Source organism: Dermacentor albipictus, chromosome 3 (genome assembly GCF_038994185.2).
Source record: "Dermacentor albipictus isolate Rhodes 1998 colony chromosome 3, USDA_Dalb.pri_finalv2, whole genome shotgun sequence".
In the NCBI taxonomy this organism is placed as follows: domain Eukaryota; kingdom Metazoa; phylum Arthropoda; class Arachnida; order Ixodida; family Ixodidae; genus Dermacentor; species Dermacentor albipictus.
Window position 1 is genome coordinate 118,833,114 of NC_091823.1, and position 17,774 is coordinate 118,850,887.

A 17,774-nucleotide genomic window follows, 5' to 3' on the forward strand; every position below is an offset into this window, starting at 1 on the left:
GCTAGAAAAGGGGTTTGTGTTCGAGGTTCCGCATAACAAACATAGTTTTCTCGTATAATCAAATTACAATTCGACGCTACCATGTCTATAGAGTGAGTGTAAGTCGTATTTTACGAATTTTCTGCCACGTTTTACTTTGAGAAAATCAGTTACTTCAGTAATGCATATGCACCAGCCGACGGGCCTACGTGGTTCGGGATAATTTTTTCACACAGCAACGGCTCCAACGTCGGATTTTCTGCGACACGGGGCCCTTAACGCCTGTCGCATTAAAGTTCATTTCACACGCAAAGGAAAATGACAGTAAAAAGCTTACCGTGGGAAACGCGGACTAGGTCAGAAACTGTGCCTAGCGCGATACTTCAACCAGACACCTTCGCCTTGGACACATCGGAGCGTGTCAATTACCCAGGCTTCCCTTCTTTCATGTCGGCGCCACGATGGCACAACCATATTACTCTCTTTTTCTCAGCATAGCCATGTTAGTACAGTGCACTGTGGAACACCCTCCACTCCCAGGCTCATCCCGATGCCCGTTGATTGGGTGTCGGGATAAGACGAAGATGAGACAACATTGCTGGAGTAAATGTTAGCACGGTGAAGCGCGGTGTAAATTTAAGTTCGTCAAGGATAAAATCATCGGCTCAAAGAATGATGCACTGAGGCGGAGGGGGGCATTTAATAATTAATTATGGGGTTTTACGTACCAAAACCACTTTCTGATGAGGCATGCCGTAGTGGAGGACTCCGGAAATTTAGACCACCTGGGGTTCTTTAACGTGCACCTAAATCTAAGTACACGGGTGTTTTCGCATTTCGCCTCCATCGAAATGCGGCCGCCGTGGCCGGGATTCGATCCCGCGACCTCGTGCTCAGCAGCCCAACACCATAGCCACTGAGCAACCATGGAGGGTGGGGGGGGGGGGGGGGCATTTCGCGCACACACGCACAGCCAGCTGAAACATAGCCTTCAAGTTTTGTTTCTACTCTATGAGAGTCACCTCTGGAGCGTGGACTACGAATCCACTCATAGCCTAAACAAAACCAAGTCGCAGATTTTCAGTAGCCCAAATATAGCCACGTAGCCAACTCACCCAAGTCGACGCCAAAAAATTTTTTCTGTACGGAGTCGCCATATATCGGAAGCGCCTCGCTGGCGTAGTATGAGGGATCACGCGGCGCGCTCCTCATATAGGTTTTGCTGTCAGCGCTCACTGAAAATACCATGCACGACCTCTCCCGGACATTTCTGTACGTACTTTCGAAACGAGAGAAGTTTTTTATTGTCTAGATAATAATCTTGGGCAAACTGAAAGCACAGAATCGTTTACAGACGCTATCTCTTTACCGATTACGTACAGTGAACGCCACTGCGCGCGGTCGCCGCGATGGTCTCCCGAACCGCCTTCTTGCGTGAAAGGTAGGTAAACGCTGAGAGCAAACTATGTGAAATACGTTCTTATAGTGTTTGTATAACTAAATGGAGGGTAATAGAATGAAGCCTCAATGCAGCGGTCGCACAGATTCGCAGCGACCGACTGCGCGTCTGCATACTTGTCCGCGCACCGTTTCGGTTTCGCCGCGTGCGCGTTTTTGCACCGTGTCATGAGCTTTAGGCAGCAGAAAATGAGCATTTGACAGTATACAAGCAACCATTGCTGCGTGCGCGCTATCAGAGCTGTTAAAAAATAATTTCATTGTAGATAATTCGACGCCTACGGCGCCTGTGATGTGCCGTAGCGACGATTCAATCTTTTCTTTTTCTTCTAAATTCTTGGACGTTTCAATATTATTTCTCGAGTTGCGTCGCACTGTATGTTTATCGGTGTTCTCAGCGTGCGATTTGGCGCTGCTGCTTTTTTGTAATCCAGTGCATTAGTTCGTAACACAAACATGATCATATGCCATGCTTTTTTTTTAATGTGCTTCTTACAACTCCCTTTCCACTCCAGTGAACTTGCCAGTATCTATAGCATCGACAAGTTCATAGAGCAAATCGTCATCACATTAGTCGGGCAGTGGACTCGAGCGAGAGTCTCAATGCGCGTTTTCCGAACATCGCAGACCCGGCGCTGTAGCAGAAATCTTCCTCACGTCTGTGCTTGCTGCATACCCGAGTTGTAGCCGATGACTGTTTGTTGATTTTATGTTTCGCGAACCAAGCTTCACGCAGCTTCTTGTCCTGCGGCTATGTGGGAATAAGGCTGACACCGGGCTCCGTTGCGTACGTCCGGCACTGCGGCACCGAGCAGTAGTCTACCATGTTGCGCGCCTTCAAAGGCAGCCACTACTTACTGTAGTGCTTTCAAGCGTTGTAAAGCAGACACATTAAGCGGAAAAAGCTCGCCACTAAATGAAGACCGCAGCGTACGAGGGAATTTAAAGCCTCGTTTTCAGCTCGCTTCGGCGCTCCCGAAGCAGCCGACGCGGCCGCTATGTCCACGTGATACCTAATAGGACGTCACGCCGACGGTGGCGCCAGCTTTTCCAGTGGTGGAGCTCGAGGCCAATATATAGCCAAACCTGGCAACACTGGACGAGACGTTCATTAGAGGGATCGTCAGCCGTTTATGCGCAGGCGCGAGTAAGAGAGAGCGCGAGAGAGAAAAAAAAATGGCTGTGGCTTAGCTAAGGTTAAGCCCAGGATGCGAAGCATACTAGCCTTTATTTTAGTTGTTGAACCACTGTTTAGCCTGGTGAACTGCTGTTGCTTGGCTATATTTGGTTCGGCTAGACGAAGAAACAACTCATGCGTTACTCAATTACCCATGCCTTCAAGAGTGGAACGCGACAGCGTTCCCGTCGACCCGCCAAGGGGTGTAAGACAATGGGCTACGGCGCAGCGACTACGCGCCCCGCATTGGACGCGGTGAGCGTCGAGCAACGCACCGTTCGGCGCGGCAATGAAATGTGCGTCTGAGCAAGCGACGCACGCCTGAGCCTTAGAAACAGCTCGTTTCTAAGGCAACACCGCATTCACTAGAGACGCTTTTGTACCGCTTTGAAGCATCGTACTCGTGGCTCAGTGGTAGCGTCTCCGTCTCACACTCCGCAGACCCTGGTTCGATTCCCACCCAGCCCATCTTGCAAGAGTTGAGCCGAAGCCACCTAGAAACAAGCGCAGCTGCTTATATACCGCCGCGACGCCGCGAGCGATGGCGCGAGTTAGAGCCCCGTTTCTCCTCTGTCGTGACGTCACGGTGTCACGTGGTATGGCATGGGGTCAAAGGTCATTGAAGGCGACACCGCCGCGCCTGAGGAGCTGGGTTGAGCTCTCGTAATATGCTTCGCATAAAAGACCCTGAACGTCTACGTTCACTTATGACGTCATGTCGGCTATAACCCATGAGGTCACATACCTCGATTTGCATGGCGTCTGTCTTTCGGGAACCGGTTGCGCTGCGAAGCGTTCCGTCTTCCGTGCCCAGTTGCAGCGGGAGTAATTCATACTTCCTTGCTATATGCGTGTAAGAAAAGCTTGGGGCTGTTAGCTGTCTGATGCGTGACCATTAGGTACTTTGCGCGCATATTTTGCCTCCTGGCCGCGTCAAATTGCAGCTGGCCGTGACTGGTGAGACCGGGGCACAGCAGACGAAAGGTGCCATGAATGTCTACGTTGACCTATGACGTCACGTCCGCTATAACCCATGATGTCACATCCGTTCATTTCCATGCCGTCTGTCTTACGGGGTACGCTGCGAAGCGGTCCGTATTCCGTGCCCACGAGTAATCCATCTATCCACGCTATATCCGTGTAATAAGAGCTTGGGGCTGTGAGATGTTTGATGCGTTACCGTTAGGTGCCTTGCGCGCATATTTTGCCTCCTGGCCGCGTCAAATTACAGCCGGCATGTGGAATGGGCCGTGCCACCTTATATAGGGCTGCATGTGAGTGGTATTGCCTCTATCAGATTCGTCAGTGCGTGCACAGAACCATTCAATAATCTGGCCTAGGGGAGGACGCGCGAAAGAACGAGGACGTAAGAAAACACTGCCATGACGAGTTGTTCTGTCTGATCGTGTTACATCGCGCTTTTTTTCGAACCAGCTCGAGCGAGATGGTCTTAGAACAGCATTACTACTGCTTTTTTACAGCTTTGCTGCAGCTTATTTCACCATCACCTGCATTCTTTTAACAATACAAATGACATCGCTGCGCGGAAGGGCGTCTCTTGAAGTTTTCCAACAAGAGCCAATCGCCCTCGCTGCAAACACGCTTGCCTTTCCTAACGCAGTTAAGACGCAGTACCAGCTCTGCTACTGCGTGATACAGCGTCACTATGATAAGAAAATTAACAAGAACAAACGAAATTAATGTAGAAACTGTGGCCAAATCTTGCCAAGCGTAATAAACGTACCTGCCTCGCTAGATAAGGTGAATAAATCGGCGTCCTGAAGTCAGCTTCGCCGCAATAGCTGGTGCTACGCGGTGAAGCGCACCCAACAGTATTGCAGTGAAGCATGTCAGAAGGGAAGAGTGACCGCTTTCATCGTCATTTATACAGGGTCAGTCCTGAAAGTAATGTCAGTAAGGCCATCAAAACTTATTTATTGAATTTATCGTTACAAGTGAAAAATCTTAAATTCTCTCCTTTCGCACCGATACATCGGCTCCAGCGAGACTTCCAGCTCTCGAATGCGTTGCGGTACTCCTCCTCCGGAATGGCCTTTAATGCTGCGGTACAAGCTGCTTTGATCCTGTTCACTGTCCCAGAATGCTTGCCTTTCAGTGTTTTTTTTAGGCGTGGAAACGGAAAAAAGTCGGGGGGAGCCAGGTCCGGGCTGTACGGGGGCTGGGGGATCGTTGGCACCCCTGCTTGAACCGGCTAGTCGGTGACGATGAAGGCACTGTGGGCCGGCGCATTATCAAGGTGCAACTTCCAGTTGTCTGCGGTGTCCGGCCGGATGCGTTCAACCCTGCGTGAAGACAGGTCTTCAAAAATTAACATCAAACAAACACTTAAGTTAGCAAAGATTGGACTCAATGTTCAGGAAGGATTTGATGATGTGTAGTGTTTTATGGCGCAAGGGCCAGGTTTGGCCAAAGAGCGCCATGACAGGTGGTAATGTTGACGATGTGTTGTGGATGACGTGCACAATTATCGCATCATGGTAAATGAGATATGGCTGTAAAAGGGCCTAAAAACTTCCGCTGTAAGTGGAGTAGAATACGTAGGTGCTAAAATAATGACGGTGACTAGGATGTGATGTGGGCTATGGCAATCGGCTTTCGTTAAAACATGATGCAATAAAACTTAACACTGACAACAGAGTTTCAAGAGAGCCCTTGAAAGCAGGGCTGTTAGTCGTGTGCTTAAAAGTTGCCTGGCCAGATGATCTTCAGGGTGTCCGTTTCGGCTAAAAACTCTAAGACTGTTTGCAGATTAAAAAGAGGTTCATCGCTAAGAAAAAATGCAGGGTGAAGGGGTAAATTCTCGCGATGTGCAGCACGGAAATACTTTTTCCTCTCTGTTTCTAATGCAGGGCACTGAATAAGAGCATGGAGGACAGTGAGATTATTGCCGCACTTAACACAAGTTGGAGGATCGTCCCCAGTCAAGAGATGAGAGTGGGTTCCGTATGTGTGGCCTATCCTTAAACGGCAAAGGAGTACTTCCTTGTACCTTGCTATTTTCCCATTTATCCAGTTCCCCAGTTTTGGTTTTATTATGTGAAGCTTATTCATTGCTTGTGTGTCCCATTCGCCCTGCCAGTGATTCCTCAATTTACTGCGTAGAAAGGGCTTTAGGTCTGTGGCAGGGATGGGGATATTTGCATCTGCATGACTAAAAATTACTGACCTAGCGCTTTCGTCAGCAGCTTCATTGCCTTTTATATCTTTGTGGCCAGGTACCCAGCATATGACAATCACTTGATTGCACATATATAGGGAGCACAACAGACTGTACAGCTCACTCAAAACTGAGTTCTTGTATTTTCTTGGACTAAGTAGGGCTCTGACTACACTCAATGAATCTGTAAACACAATAGCCCTAGAAAGTTTTGTGAGCCTTATGTTTTGTATAGCCGATAGTATAGCGTAGGCTTCAGCTGTAAATATACTTGCGTGTGGATTTAGTGCCCCGGATTCTGAAAATGAAGGTCCCAGAGCTGCGTAGGAAACTCCTTTAGAGGACTTGGAAGCGTCTGTATAGTATTCTGTACAGGAGTACTTCTCCTGAAGTTCACGAAAATGGAATTGTATGTGTGCTTCTGGTGCCCTCTTAGTTATTTCTACGAAGGAGACGTCGCATTCAATGGTCTGCCATTCCCATGGTGGGAGCAGGCGAGTGGGTGCCATTTGGACATTCTCTGGGACTAAGACACCTGTTTCTTCTGCCAGTGTTGTCAAACGAAGGCTCAACGGAGGTCTAATAGCTGGGCGGTTACGAAATAATCTGGCTGTAGACTCTTCATGAATAAGTGAGTGACATGGATGCTGAACATCTGATTTGACCTTGAGAGCATAGGAAAAGGTTAAATATGTCCTTTGGAGATGTAATGACCATTCATTACACTCCACATACAGGCTTTCTACGGGACTTGTCCTAAAAGCGCCTGTAGCCAGGCGTATACCCAAGTGGTGAATGGGATCTAACATCTTTAAAGCACTAGGTGCAGCATAGCTATATACTATTGCTCCATAGTCGAGACGGGACCGTATAAGGCTTTTGTAGAGGCTCAAAAGGCATCTCCTGTCACTTCCCCAAGATGTGCGGGACAAGAGCTTTAGCAAATTCATTGTTTTCAGACATCTCGCTCTCAGATATTTAAGGTGAGGGACAAATGTTAGTTTAGAGTCTAAGATGATTCCTAAAAATTTATGTTCGTGGCTGACAGATAGCCGTTGTCCATTAAGATAGATAGCAGGGTCAGGTAATATACCTCTCTTTTTCGAAAATAGAAGGCATGTGCTTTTTTGGGGGTTTAACTTGAATCCATTCTCGTCAGCCCACTTAGATATTTTGTTTAGGCCAAGCTGTATATGTCGCTCACAGATAGAAATGTTGCATGATTTAAATCCTATCTGTACATCATCCACATACACTGAATAAAACATTGTTCGTGGAATGACGCTATAGAGGGAATTCATTTTTACTATGAAGAGCGTGCAGCTCAGTACACCACCTTGTGGCACACCTGTTTCCTGCGTAAATTGACGAGATAGTACTTTACCAACCCTCACACGGAACGTACGATTAGAGAGGTAGCTTTGAATAAGGTTCAAAAGATTGCCTCTGACACCCATACTAGCCAGATCACGAAGAATTCCAAAACGCCAGGTTGTGTCGTATGCCCTTTCCATATCTAAAAATACGGCTAACAAAAACTGCCTGTGCACGAATGCATCTCGGATATTCGCCTCCATGCGGACAAGGTGATCTGTCGTACATCTACCCTCCCTAAAGCCACACTGCATGGGGTCTAGTATTTTGTTGCTCTCAAGGTAATGAATTAGGCGTTTGTTTACCATTTTCTCAAAGAGTTTGCATAGGCAGCTTGTCAGGGCTATAGGCCTGTAGCTGCAGACCGAAGTTGGATCCTTGCCCTCTTTGAGAATAGGAATGACGACTGCTTGCTTCCAGGCAGATGGAATGTAACTGGCAGAGAATATGGAATTAAAGAGTGATAGTAGTGTTATGTGTGTTTCGGCGTGTAGGTGTTCTATCATTTCATAAGCTATTCGATCGCTTCCAGGAGCTGATTTATTGCAACAGTTCAAAGCAGCCTGAAATTCCACCATGTTAAATGGCCGGTTGTAAGGTTCATTTTTATTTCCTTTCCGGTTCAGAGGCTGTCGTTCCGCTTGTCGCTGATATCTTAGAAATGTGTCTGAGTAATGGGATGAGCTCGAGATGTACTGGAAATGTGCCCCTAGCGAATCAGCTTGGTCCTCAATAGTGTCTCCTTGTGTGTTTACTAAAGGTAGAGGGTGAGTTTCACGGCCTTTTATTTTGTTGACCCTATTCCAGGCTTTCCGTTCGTCTGTATATGAACTGATGCTACTGATGTATTTTTGCCAGCTTTCCCGTTTGGCCCCGCGGCGTGTTCTTCTACCTAGTGACTTTATTTTCTTGAAATTGATAAGATTTTCGGTAGTTGGAGATTCGCGAAGGTGATTCCAAGCCTTATTTTGATTTTTACGAGCTTCTTTGCACTCCGCATTCCACCAGGGAACACGTCGCCTAGTGGGCGAACCATTTGATTCAGGGATACACAGTGACGCCGCATCTACTATAAATGCTGTCAGATATGCCACGGCGTCATCAATAGAAAGTGCAGAGATGTCTTCCCAGGTCATGCGGGTAAGTTCTTTATAACGTTTCCAGTCGGCTGACTCGACTATCCAGCGGGGGACGCATGGGGAGCATTGATCATGTTTTGTTGATTTTATGATAATTGGAAAATGGTCGCTCCCATATGGGTTTTTAAGCACGTTCCACTCTAGATACGGAACGAGTGTACCAGATGCAATGCTCAAATCGATCGATGAAAATGTTTTGTTTGCCACGCTATAGAATGTAGGCTCTTTATTATTTAGCAAACATGCACCTGTAGTGAAGAGGAGGCTTTCTACTAGGCGTCCCCTGGCATCACAACGACAACCTCCCCAAAGGGTGTTGTGTGCATTGAAATCTCCGACGACAATATAAGGTTCGACCAGTTCATTAATAAAGCTTTGGAAATCCGTTTTCGAAAGATGGCAGTTCGGAGGGATGTATACTGAGGAAACTGTTACTAGTTTATTAAACAGTATCGTACGAACTGCAACTGCCTCTAGGGGTGTTCTAAGTTGTAATTGCCGGCAAGCAACACCCTTATCTACAATTATTGCCACACCGCCAGACGAGGCATGAGCGTCGTTGCGGTCTTTTCGGTATATGGCATACTGCCGGAGAAAGTTCGTGTGTGAAGGATTAAGATGTGTTTCTTGGACACACAGCATCTTTGGATTATACTTATTTAAGAGTTCCTTAATGTCGTCTAGGTTGTGGAGTAAACCCCTGACGTTCCATTGTATTATCTGCGTATCCATATTGTATGTGTTTTGTGCTGTGTGTCTAAGAAATATAGATTATATAAGCTCACGAGACCTTTTCAGGCCCCTTGATACGAGCTCTCTCTTTCTTCCCGGCGCGCTCGAGGGAGCTGCGCCGTTCCTTGGGCGTCTGAGACGCCGAATTTGTGCTTGTATCCATCACCTCGTCTGAGACGGTGGATACTGCCTGCGGAGCAGGCACTTTCGCGAGAGTGGTGGGCCGATCTGTACGGGCAGTGGCCCTGGGTACAACAGGCCCGGAGGTCTGCTGGCCCTCATTTGCGGGAGACGGAACAGCGCTGGCTGTCCCAGTCAGGGGGGCGGATGGCGTGACCGTCGTCACTCTCCGAGTGACTTGGGCGGGCGCCGAACGATGTGGTGCTGCCCCCCGGCGCGCCACATCGGTGTAAGAAGGACTGGTCTGATTGTTGGTATAGAAACGCTTGCGTGCCTCTGGGAAAGTCAGATTTAGTTTTACCTTGAGTTCTATTATTTGTTTTTCTTTTTTCCACGAAGGGCAGGATCGCGAGTAAGCAGGGTGGTCTCCTTCACAGTTGGCACAGTGGGTTGCTGAACTGCAAACGTCAGAAGAGTGTTCGACGGAGCTACACTTGGCACAAGTAGCGCGCCCTCTGCAGGTTTGGGACCCGTGCCCAAAACGTTGACACTTAAAACATCGACGTGGGTTTGGAATGTATGGTCTGACACGTAGCTTGCAGTAACCGGTCTCGATTGATTCAGGAAGAATGCTAGTTCCAAAAGTTATGATAATGTGCCTAGTTGGTATTTCTTTGTCATCTCTTCTTATTTTAATCCTTTGCACCTTGACAACGTTCTGTTCTTGCCATCCCTCCAGTAATTCACTTTCACTAAGCTCCAGAAGGTCATCTTCCGAGATGACCCCGCGCACTGTATTCATTGTCCTGTGTGGGCCTACTGAGACGGGAATGTCCCCAAACGCTACAAGTTTTGAGAGTCTGTCGTACTGTGGCTTGTCGCGAACTTCGAGAAGAAGATCACCGCTTCCCATCTTCGTTACTTTATATCCTGGGCCTATTGCTTCAGTGAGGGATTTCGCTACAAGAAAAGGTGATAACATACGGACAGTCTTAGTTTCGTGTTGACTGTGAACGACGTGATATTTCGGGAAGGGCTCTTTTGGTTGCATAAAAAAGCTGAAAGGTTCATCGGTGCGCCCCCTCTTCAGGGAGCGATCAGGTAATAGGGGAAAAGCTTCAGCCATAAAAAATTGTAAAATTCGGCGGCGATGGTGGCCACCCACCACCGAGCCCAACAAGGGGACGCTACAAGGTCGGAAAAATACCTGCAGACGCCAGCCATGCATCGCCGCTATAACCTAATATACGATACCCAAGGTTGGATAACTACACCAGGTTAACCCTCGCCACCGGGAAGTCTGGAAGTGATAAGAAGCGAAGAGAAGACAGGAAAGACTGAAAGTGAGAGAGAAAGACGAAGATTGAAGAGAAGGACAGGAAAAGGTGACTGCCGATTTCCTCCAGGTGGGTCAGCCTGGAGGTGCCGTCTATGTGAAGCCGAGGCCGAAGAGGTGTGTTGCCTCCGCCGGGGGGCCTTAAGGGTCCAATCACCCAGCATCGGCTCAACCCCCAGGATCCCCCTTTCCCCAGACACGGCTAAGCCGCGCACGGCTACACGCGGGAGGGTCCAACCCTCGTGTGCTCGGGTCCGTGGTGTCGCCACACACCAAACGCCTGCTTGCGCAGACGCCCCTGCGGGGTTCAGGAAGGAATTGACTAAGATAATTTATTGGTATACATACATGAGAGAGCAGCAACAATGCGGCAGAGATAACTGTACTGGAAAAGGAAAGGAAGTTAGTCTAAAATTTATATTTGATCAGAAGAATGGTTATAAGCATGGCCTCAGGCTCATGTACAATTCTATATGGTATGCATGATGTCAGAGCTGCATCGCATAAGGAACTGTGGCCTTACATGCCTCGATTATGAAATGATGTGGGTCAAGAGTGGAACAAGGATAGCATAAAGAGGGGGCCTTCTCCAAAAGGAGAAACGGGGCGAGAGAGATTTTTTATGTAACAGATACATAGTCATATGAGTCAGAATTTGAGGCAGCATGTCTCAGAGGAAGAGACAAACTTCTAGCGCCCTCCACCTGAATCTGCTAATGGTGTAGGCAAAACGGTACATATATATTCCAGTGCGATAGGCATAAAGTACTAGTATATCTTTTTCATACTGTGTTTCCTACTTAGGCCGACCACCATCGGATAGAGCAAATCGACCCGAACCCAGGGACACCGAGACCCAGGGTGAGCAACATGTTTCGAAGATTTTTCGAAGTGAGAAGCCCAGCTAAGCTTAACGCCGACTAGGCCTATAGCGGACCCCTTCCTGCCCCGGATAGGGCGGAAAACGGTGTCGCAGTGTAAGCCAGAGGTTCGCAAGCACTTCCGAAATGAAGGTAGACGAGGCAGAAGTGGGGAAAACCCTGAATACCAAGTCCAGAGAAGAAAGAAATGATCGCGCGAGCCGATCCGAGGATGGCGACGCGGATGGATGGATCGAAGTTACGCACAAAAGGGCCGCGCGAACGCTACCCAAGAGGCAAACAAGCAAGGCACCCACCGGAGAAGCCCGACGCGCAAAGGCGGGAAGAGCATAGTGAACAAGATTCTACGAGCAAGCAAGATACCCAGGCTACATAGAGACGACATCAAGATAATCGTAAGACCGAGAGACGGTGTCAACATCAGAAACACGTGCAGCGCCAGCCTAGACGAGGCGATACGCAATGAAGCAGGAGTGAGCAGCGACGAAATCATCACGATCTGCCCCAACCGCACGCAAAACATCCTGGTGGTAAGCACACCGGACGAGACGACGGCGACGAAAGTCGCCAAAATCAAGGAATTAACAATCAACGGGAGGAAGCACACGACCAACGCATGCGTCTTGGCACCAGAAGAGATGGCCAATGGGATAATCCGCAACAGTCCCCTGAATTACACACAAGATCAGCTCGTGCACGCACTGGTGAACGTGAGGAACCCTTCCCTGGCGTACGCCAAGAGACTGGGCAGCACGAACACCGCGATACTACTATACGAGGGCAACAGGGTCCCCGCATGGGCGCACTTCAACAACATCGTGGTGAGAGTATCCCTCTATCGGAAACAAATGGACTTTTGCAAATAGTGCGGCAGGCTCGGGCACAGACCCGATGTGTGCCCCAGACCGGACGACAAGCTGTGCCCGGCGTGCGGTAGCAAAAACCCGGCCAAAGACCACGAATGCACACCTAAATGCAAGCTCTGCTGAGAAGCTCACCCCACGGCGGACCGGACTTGCAGGGCTAAATACAAGACGCTGTACATGGTAAAACTAAGAAGATGGACCGCGAAAAGAAACGAGGAAGAACTCTTGCGAGTAGCCGGCTCACAAGACACCGACGGCGGGGAAAGCAACCACACACAACCATCTCCCCCACCGAGATCCAAGTCCAGCTCCAGATCCATGTCCAGGCTGGGAGCAGGGGGAGGACCGATCTTGAGGTCCAGGGACAGATCCAGATCCAGGTCCACGCCGGCAGCGCGGGGACGACCGACCTCGAGGTCCAGGAACAGGGACAGGACCGGGAGTGGGTCCATATCCGCCTCGAGGAGGACGAAGCCCGAAACGAAGGGGAAGAAGCAAGAACAGACGACACCAGCAAAGGTGAGCTGGTCAGACGTAGTGACAAATCGCGAATCGGGAAGCTCCGGCACTACCAGTAACGATAGGGGCAAGTACGAACACATAGAGGAACGCGTGAAGGAATATCGAACGGAAAACCAGCTACTCAGACAGGAGCTAGAAAAGGCAAAAAAAGAAAACAGCGAATCAGCCAAAAAAATTGACGAACTACAGAAAACATTTAATGAAATACTTACCAAATGCAGACACAATCGTCGCCCCCGTCAGCCGCTTTCGCCTCCGTCTCCACCCCATCCACTAAAGCTATGGAGGAGGAAGTGGATATGTTAGCAGATGTAGCACACCCACTGGGAGCCAAAAGTAATATCCCGGAGACCAAGACCAACGAACAGGTCGCTTCGGTACAGGAGGTCAAGAGACCCCGACCTAGCACACACACACAAAAAAACTGACGTCCTCAAGGACATGCTCAACAAGCTCTCTGACAAAATGGAAAAAATGTTCGAGATGCTGGCGGCGCGCATTAGTGACAGCGAGGCAGAGAGGAAGGCGCAGGCCCTAAAGTACGACAGGCGGCTCGCAGAGCTGGAGAAGATCTCGTAAAGATGGCGGGCACCAAAAAGGGATGATGATGTATGGGGTTTTATGGCGCAAGGGCCAGGCATGGCCAAAGAGCGCCATGTCTGTGGTAGTGGGTTTGCAGTGTAATTATGATTACTATGAAATTGGTGTGACGTGGCTGTAAAGGGGCCTTAAAATATGCGCTCTAAAGTGCGTAAAATCTGTATAATAAAATTATGGCGATGACGTATGACTTGTACTATGAACATTTAGATGAACTTAAAAAGAATGATGCGATAGGTAAAATATATCAGGTTATAAGAAATGCTAGAGCACTACTGCCTCCTTAGAGCCCTTGAAACACAAGGGCCTGGAGGCATGTGTTATGCAAAACAGTTATCGCAGTGGCATCCTCTGGAGAGAGCAGGCGCTACGAATGCATGGTACTAATAACATGTAAGACCACATCTCTGAAGAAACCTAGGACTGTATCTGTATTAAAAAGCGGTTCTGGACCAAGAAACATTGCAGGATGAAGAGGAATGTGCTGTCGGTATGCTAAGGAAAAATGTCTCTTTCTCACAGATTCGGCTTCCCGACACTACAGGAGGACGTGGAGGACGGTCAGCCGCTCCTCGCATCTACCGCAGGTTGGAGGGTCACTTCCAGTGAGTAGAAAATTATGGGTGCCCAATGTGTGTACTATTCTGAGACGACAGAATAGGACATCTGTTCGGCGTGATTTTGTTACAGAGGGCCGGAATCCTAACGGTGGCTTTATCACGTGGAGCATATTATTTGTTTCCGCATCCCATAGGCGTTGCCAGTGGTTCCGTAGTTTCCTCCGTAAGAAGGGCTTCAGATCTGTGACAGGAACTGCAGCGGTGGGATTAACAGAATGCGAAGCAACTGACGTGGCCATCTGGTCCGCCAGAACATTACCTTCGATGCCCCTATGACCTGGCACCCAGCATATGATGACATGCTGGTTACCTATATACGCTTTACACAGAACAGAATAGAGTTCATTAATTACTAGATTTTTGTGGTTAGAGAACGACATCAAGGCCTTCACAACACTAAGGGAGTCCGTATATATATATGACTGATTTCTGGAGTTTTGATTTCCTGATACGCTTCACAGCCGACAATAGTGCGTAGGCCTCAGCCGTAACGATACTAGCTTCCGGATGCAGTACATCGGTTTCCGAGAAGGATGGACCGACGGCTGCGTAGGACACCCCGTCGTGTGACTTCGATGCGTCTGTGTAGAACTCCGTGCAGGAGTGTTTGTGCTGGAGTTCCCGGAAATGCATGTGGATTTCAATCTCTGGAGCGTGTTTTGTAACTTGCATGAAAGATATATCGCATTGCATCAGCTGCCACTCCCAAGGAGGTAGCAGCTTGGCTGGATGCATTAGGCGAAGCTCGAGGAGTGGAACATGCATTTCATGACTAGGCTCCCTCACACGCAGCTAGAAAGGCTGTCTTACGGAGGGACGATTTTGAAAGAGTGTAGCACATATCAACTCGTTAATGGTATTATAACACGGATGTTCAGGATTAGAGAGGACTTTCACAAAATACGTTTGACTGATGTATCTTCTCTGGAGATGAAGTGACCACTCATTCGATTCTGCATATAAACTTTCAACGGGACTTGTCCTGAAAGCGCCCGTGGCTAAGCGGATACCTAGATGGCGAACAGGGTCTAGCATCCTACTTGTGCTAGGATGCAGAACACCGTAATCCGAAAAAGGATGGGCCGACGGCTGCGTAAGACACGCCAGAATAACACTTCGATGCGTCAGTAAAAAATTCAGGAGAGGAATATTTGTGCTGTAATTCGAGGAAGTGCATTCGGATATGCGCGACAGGCGCGCGCTTCGTAACAGCTACGAAAGATGTATCACAGTGTATAGGTGGTCGACATGGTCATGCGCAGCTGTAAAAGACCAAGTTTGCTGACCAAGAACCCTAACTCCAGTATTCAGAAATCCGCCTTTACTTGAAGCCCACGCTTCATTTGGTCACCTGACGCAAACGCGCTCAAAGAAACACTATGATTGACCTTCTTGGGCACGTTCACGCCAGGAGCTGTCTTGATCAAATGAATTAAGCTTCTGAATACGAGCGTTATTCCCTATTATCCTTCGAGGTCACGTGCTGCATTGCATGTCTATATTTGCGCGCAATCTGTTTTGGATAAATTTAAGGAAAACTATTTCCGGCGCCTGCAGGCCAGATCTGACTTTGGAGTCTTCGGCACTTGATTTTTTGCTCCACCATCCGAGGAGCGTATATATATATGCAGTAAATGTTTTGCTGCTGTGTCTACTGAGAGAGAGAGAGAGAGAAGTGGTTCTTGTGGGGAAGGAGGAAAGGCTAGCACTATCTTCTGCAACCCATGCTGATCATCCACAACAGTTGCGGTGTTGTTGGTATGTCCTGAGCACCGTGGTTTTACGCACCTGTGGCGTAGCCAGGGATCTCTTTTTTTTTAGTTGGACGACAGGTTGTCATAGGTCGTTCTTATGCAAGAAATCTGGTACACAGAAAATTTAATACGTATCGTACTTACGGTCATGCATTTGGTAAGCATTCCCCCTCCTTCCATTCCACCTCTGCCTGCACGCCCCTTCTAAGCCCGCCCAAATAATAATAAAAATTAACCTGGAAGCCATGTGCGCAATATGGAATACGAATCTCAAGTACCATATGACTCTTGATACTGTATCTGTACAAAGCATAATTGCAAGGTTTGAGTTGTACGTGTTCTTTTTTTTCCTTTTGTGCATTAGATAGTGAAAAGTAGTAAATCCAGCCAACGTTTCAACCGGGCTACTGGAGATGATGCAGATGGTTTTACCAGGCGTCTTTACTAACCTAATATATCAAAAGAACAAAAAGAATAAACTTAAATACCAGAGTGGGCGAGAAAACAAAAATACGGAGATGGGATGAAAGATCTCATAAATGCCGACCCAAAATAATTTAGAAGAATATATAACACGACATAATTAAATATAATTTTGGAAAATTGGTAAGGTGGCCTTCTTGGCCTCGTACTAAATTAGTAAAAAAGAAAACGTTATGTTCACGCGAACTTCAGTAACGCTACACTTTGGCATGGCTCCTTATAATCCTCAACGTTATAGCTTTAACAAATCAAATATAACACCCCTTGGCGGCGCTACTCAGTATAGCAAAACGCAAAACTAAAACGAAACAGAAAACAGGATGGATGTTATGAGGGTCCCCTTTGGAAAGGGGCGGTGGGTTGCGCCACTAAGCGCTTGCTATTATAGAGCTTAATGTCCTACCTAAGTTAAACAAGAAAAAAGAACACTATTAACTTCTACAACCAAATTTTCTGATCTCCAATTGCGAACTGTGCTTTTGTACGTCTCCGTTTTTTGTCGTTTCTATACTTTTCTTCCACCAATCCTCCAATTGTTCCTTATTTAAAGAAAAACGTTGCTAGCGCCATCTACAAAGCATGTTCAACAACCATGTTAGGGCCAAGTCTAGACAACCAGCGCGCATTGTGTGCTACACGTTGATTTTTTACCTTGTGTACCTTTGCGATTCCTGCTCGTTCAATTCTGTGTGTCTTTTTTAATCTCTGTGCTTCTATAAATTGTATAATTATTCTTTTCCAATACTAACCCCATTCTTTAACTTGTAATAATTGTAATCGTGCATTTTCTTTCATATTCTGCTTTTTTCTCTTTCATTTCTTCATTTATATATTCCATTTCATACTATTCCATACTAATTTCATACTATTCATATATACTATTGTGCTGCTATTCATACTACTCATATATTTTTCATACTATTCCATACTAATTGTAATCGTGCATTTTCTTTAATACTCTGCTTTTTTCTCTTTCATTTCTTCATTTATATATTCCATTTCATCTTACTTTGTGTCTCCTTGGCCATGACTGTGCCGACACACGCTTATGTTCGCTACCATGATGGCGCGAGCGCACTGGCACGGTCGCTCAATGGAAACGCACTTGGTGCGGCCCGTCGCGTCGCGCCGGTTTTGCTGGGCGAGGGCGTGATGCGAGAGTTTACAGTTTCCGCCGTCGGGGCGCCACTGCTCCGGGACGCTTTGCAGGAGGAAGAGCGCGCGAGCGCCGCAGAGCCAGTGGGTCTCACGCGTCGCGGCGGGTTTCTTTGTTATATACGACTGCCCTACTGGATCTGCGCACCTGTGTGATCGTGCAAAGTGTGAACAGATGTTTTAGCACAGACAGTGCCATGCTTCGCAACTGCTGTGTGCCGCTGTGCAGCACCAACGCAAGGAAAGATCCCACGATCCGATATCATGAATTTCCGTGCGATCCTAAACGGCGGGCAGCATGGTTGAAGAACATTTCCCGGGAGGGCCCGGGTGGAAAAGGCACCAGGTGGGAGCCAAGTGATAAATCACTGGTATGCTCGCTGCATTTTACGGACGCGGA

The 17,774-nt window shown here is 47.9% G+C and overlaps 1 protein-coding gene across 5 annotated transcripts in view; it reads right to left on the bottom strand.

Moving 5' to 3' along the window:
- Positions 1-4,525: 4,525 nt before the first annotated feature.
- The window catches only part of LOC139057558 (uncharacterized), a 302,935-nt gene continuing 289,686 nt past the window's right edge, over positions 4,526-17,774 (bottom strand). For all 5 annotated transcript variants that reach the window (XR_011512889.1, XR_011512893.1, XR_011512891.1 and 2 more), the window contains one exon: positions 4,526-4,917. Coding sequence is in view for 1 of the 5 variants with exons in the window: in XM_070535997.1 (XP_070392098.1) it covers positions 4,739-4,917 (179 nt within the window). In the remaining 4 variants the exon portion in view is untranslated. The remainder of the gene's footprint in view (positions 4,918-17,774) is intronic.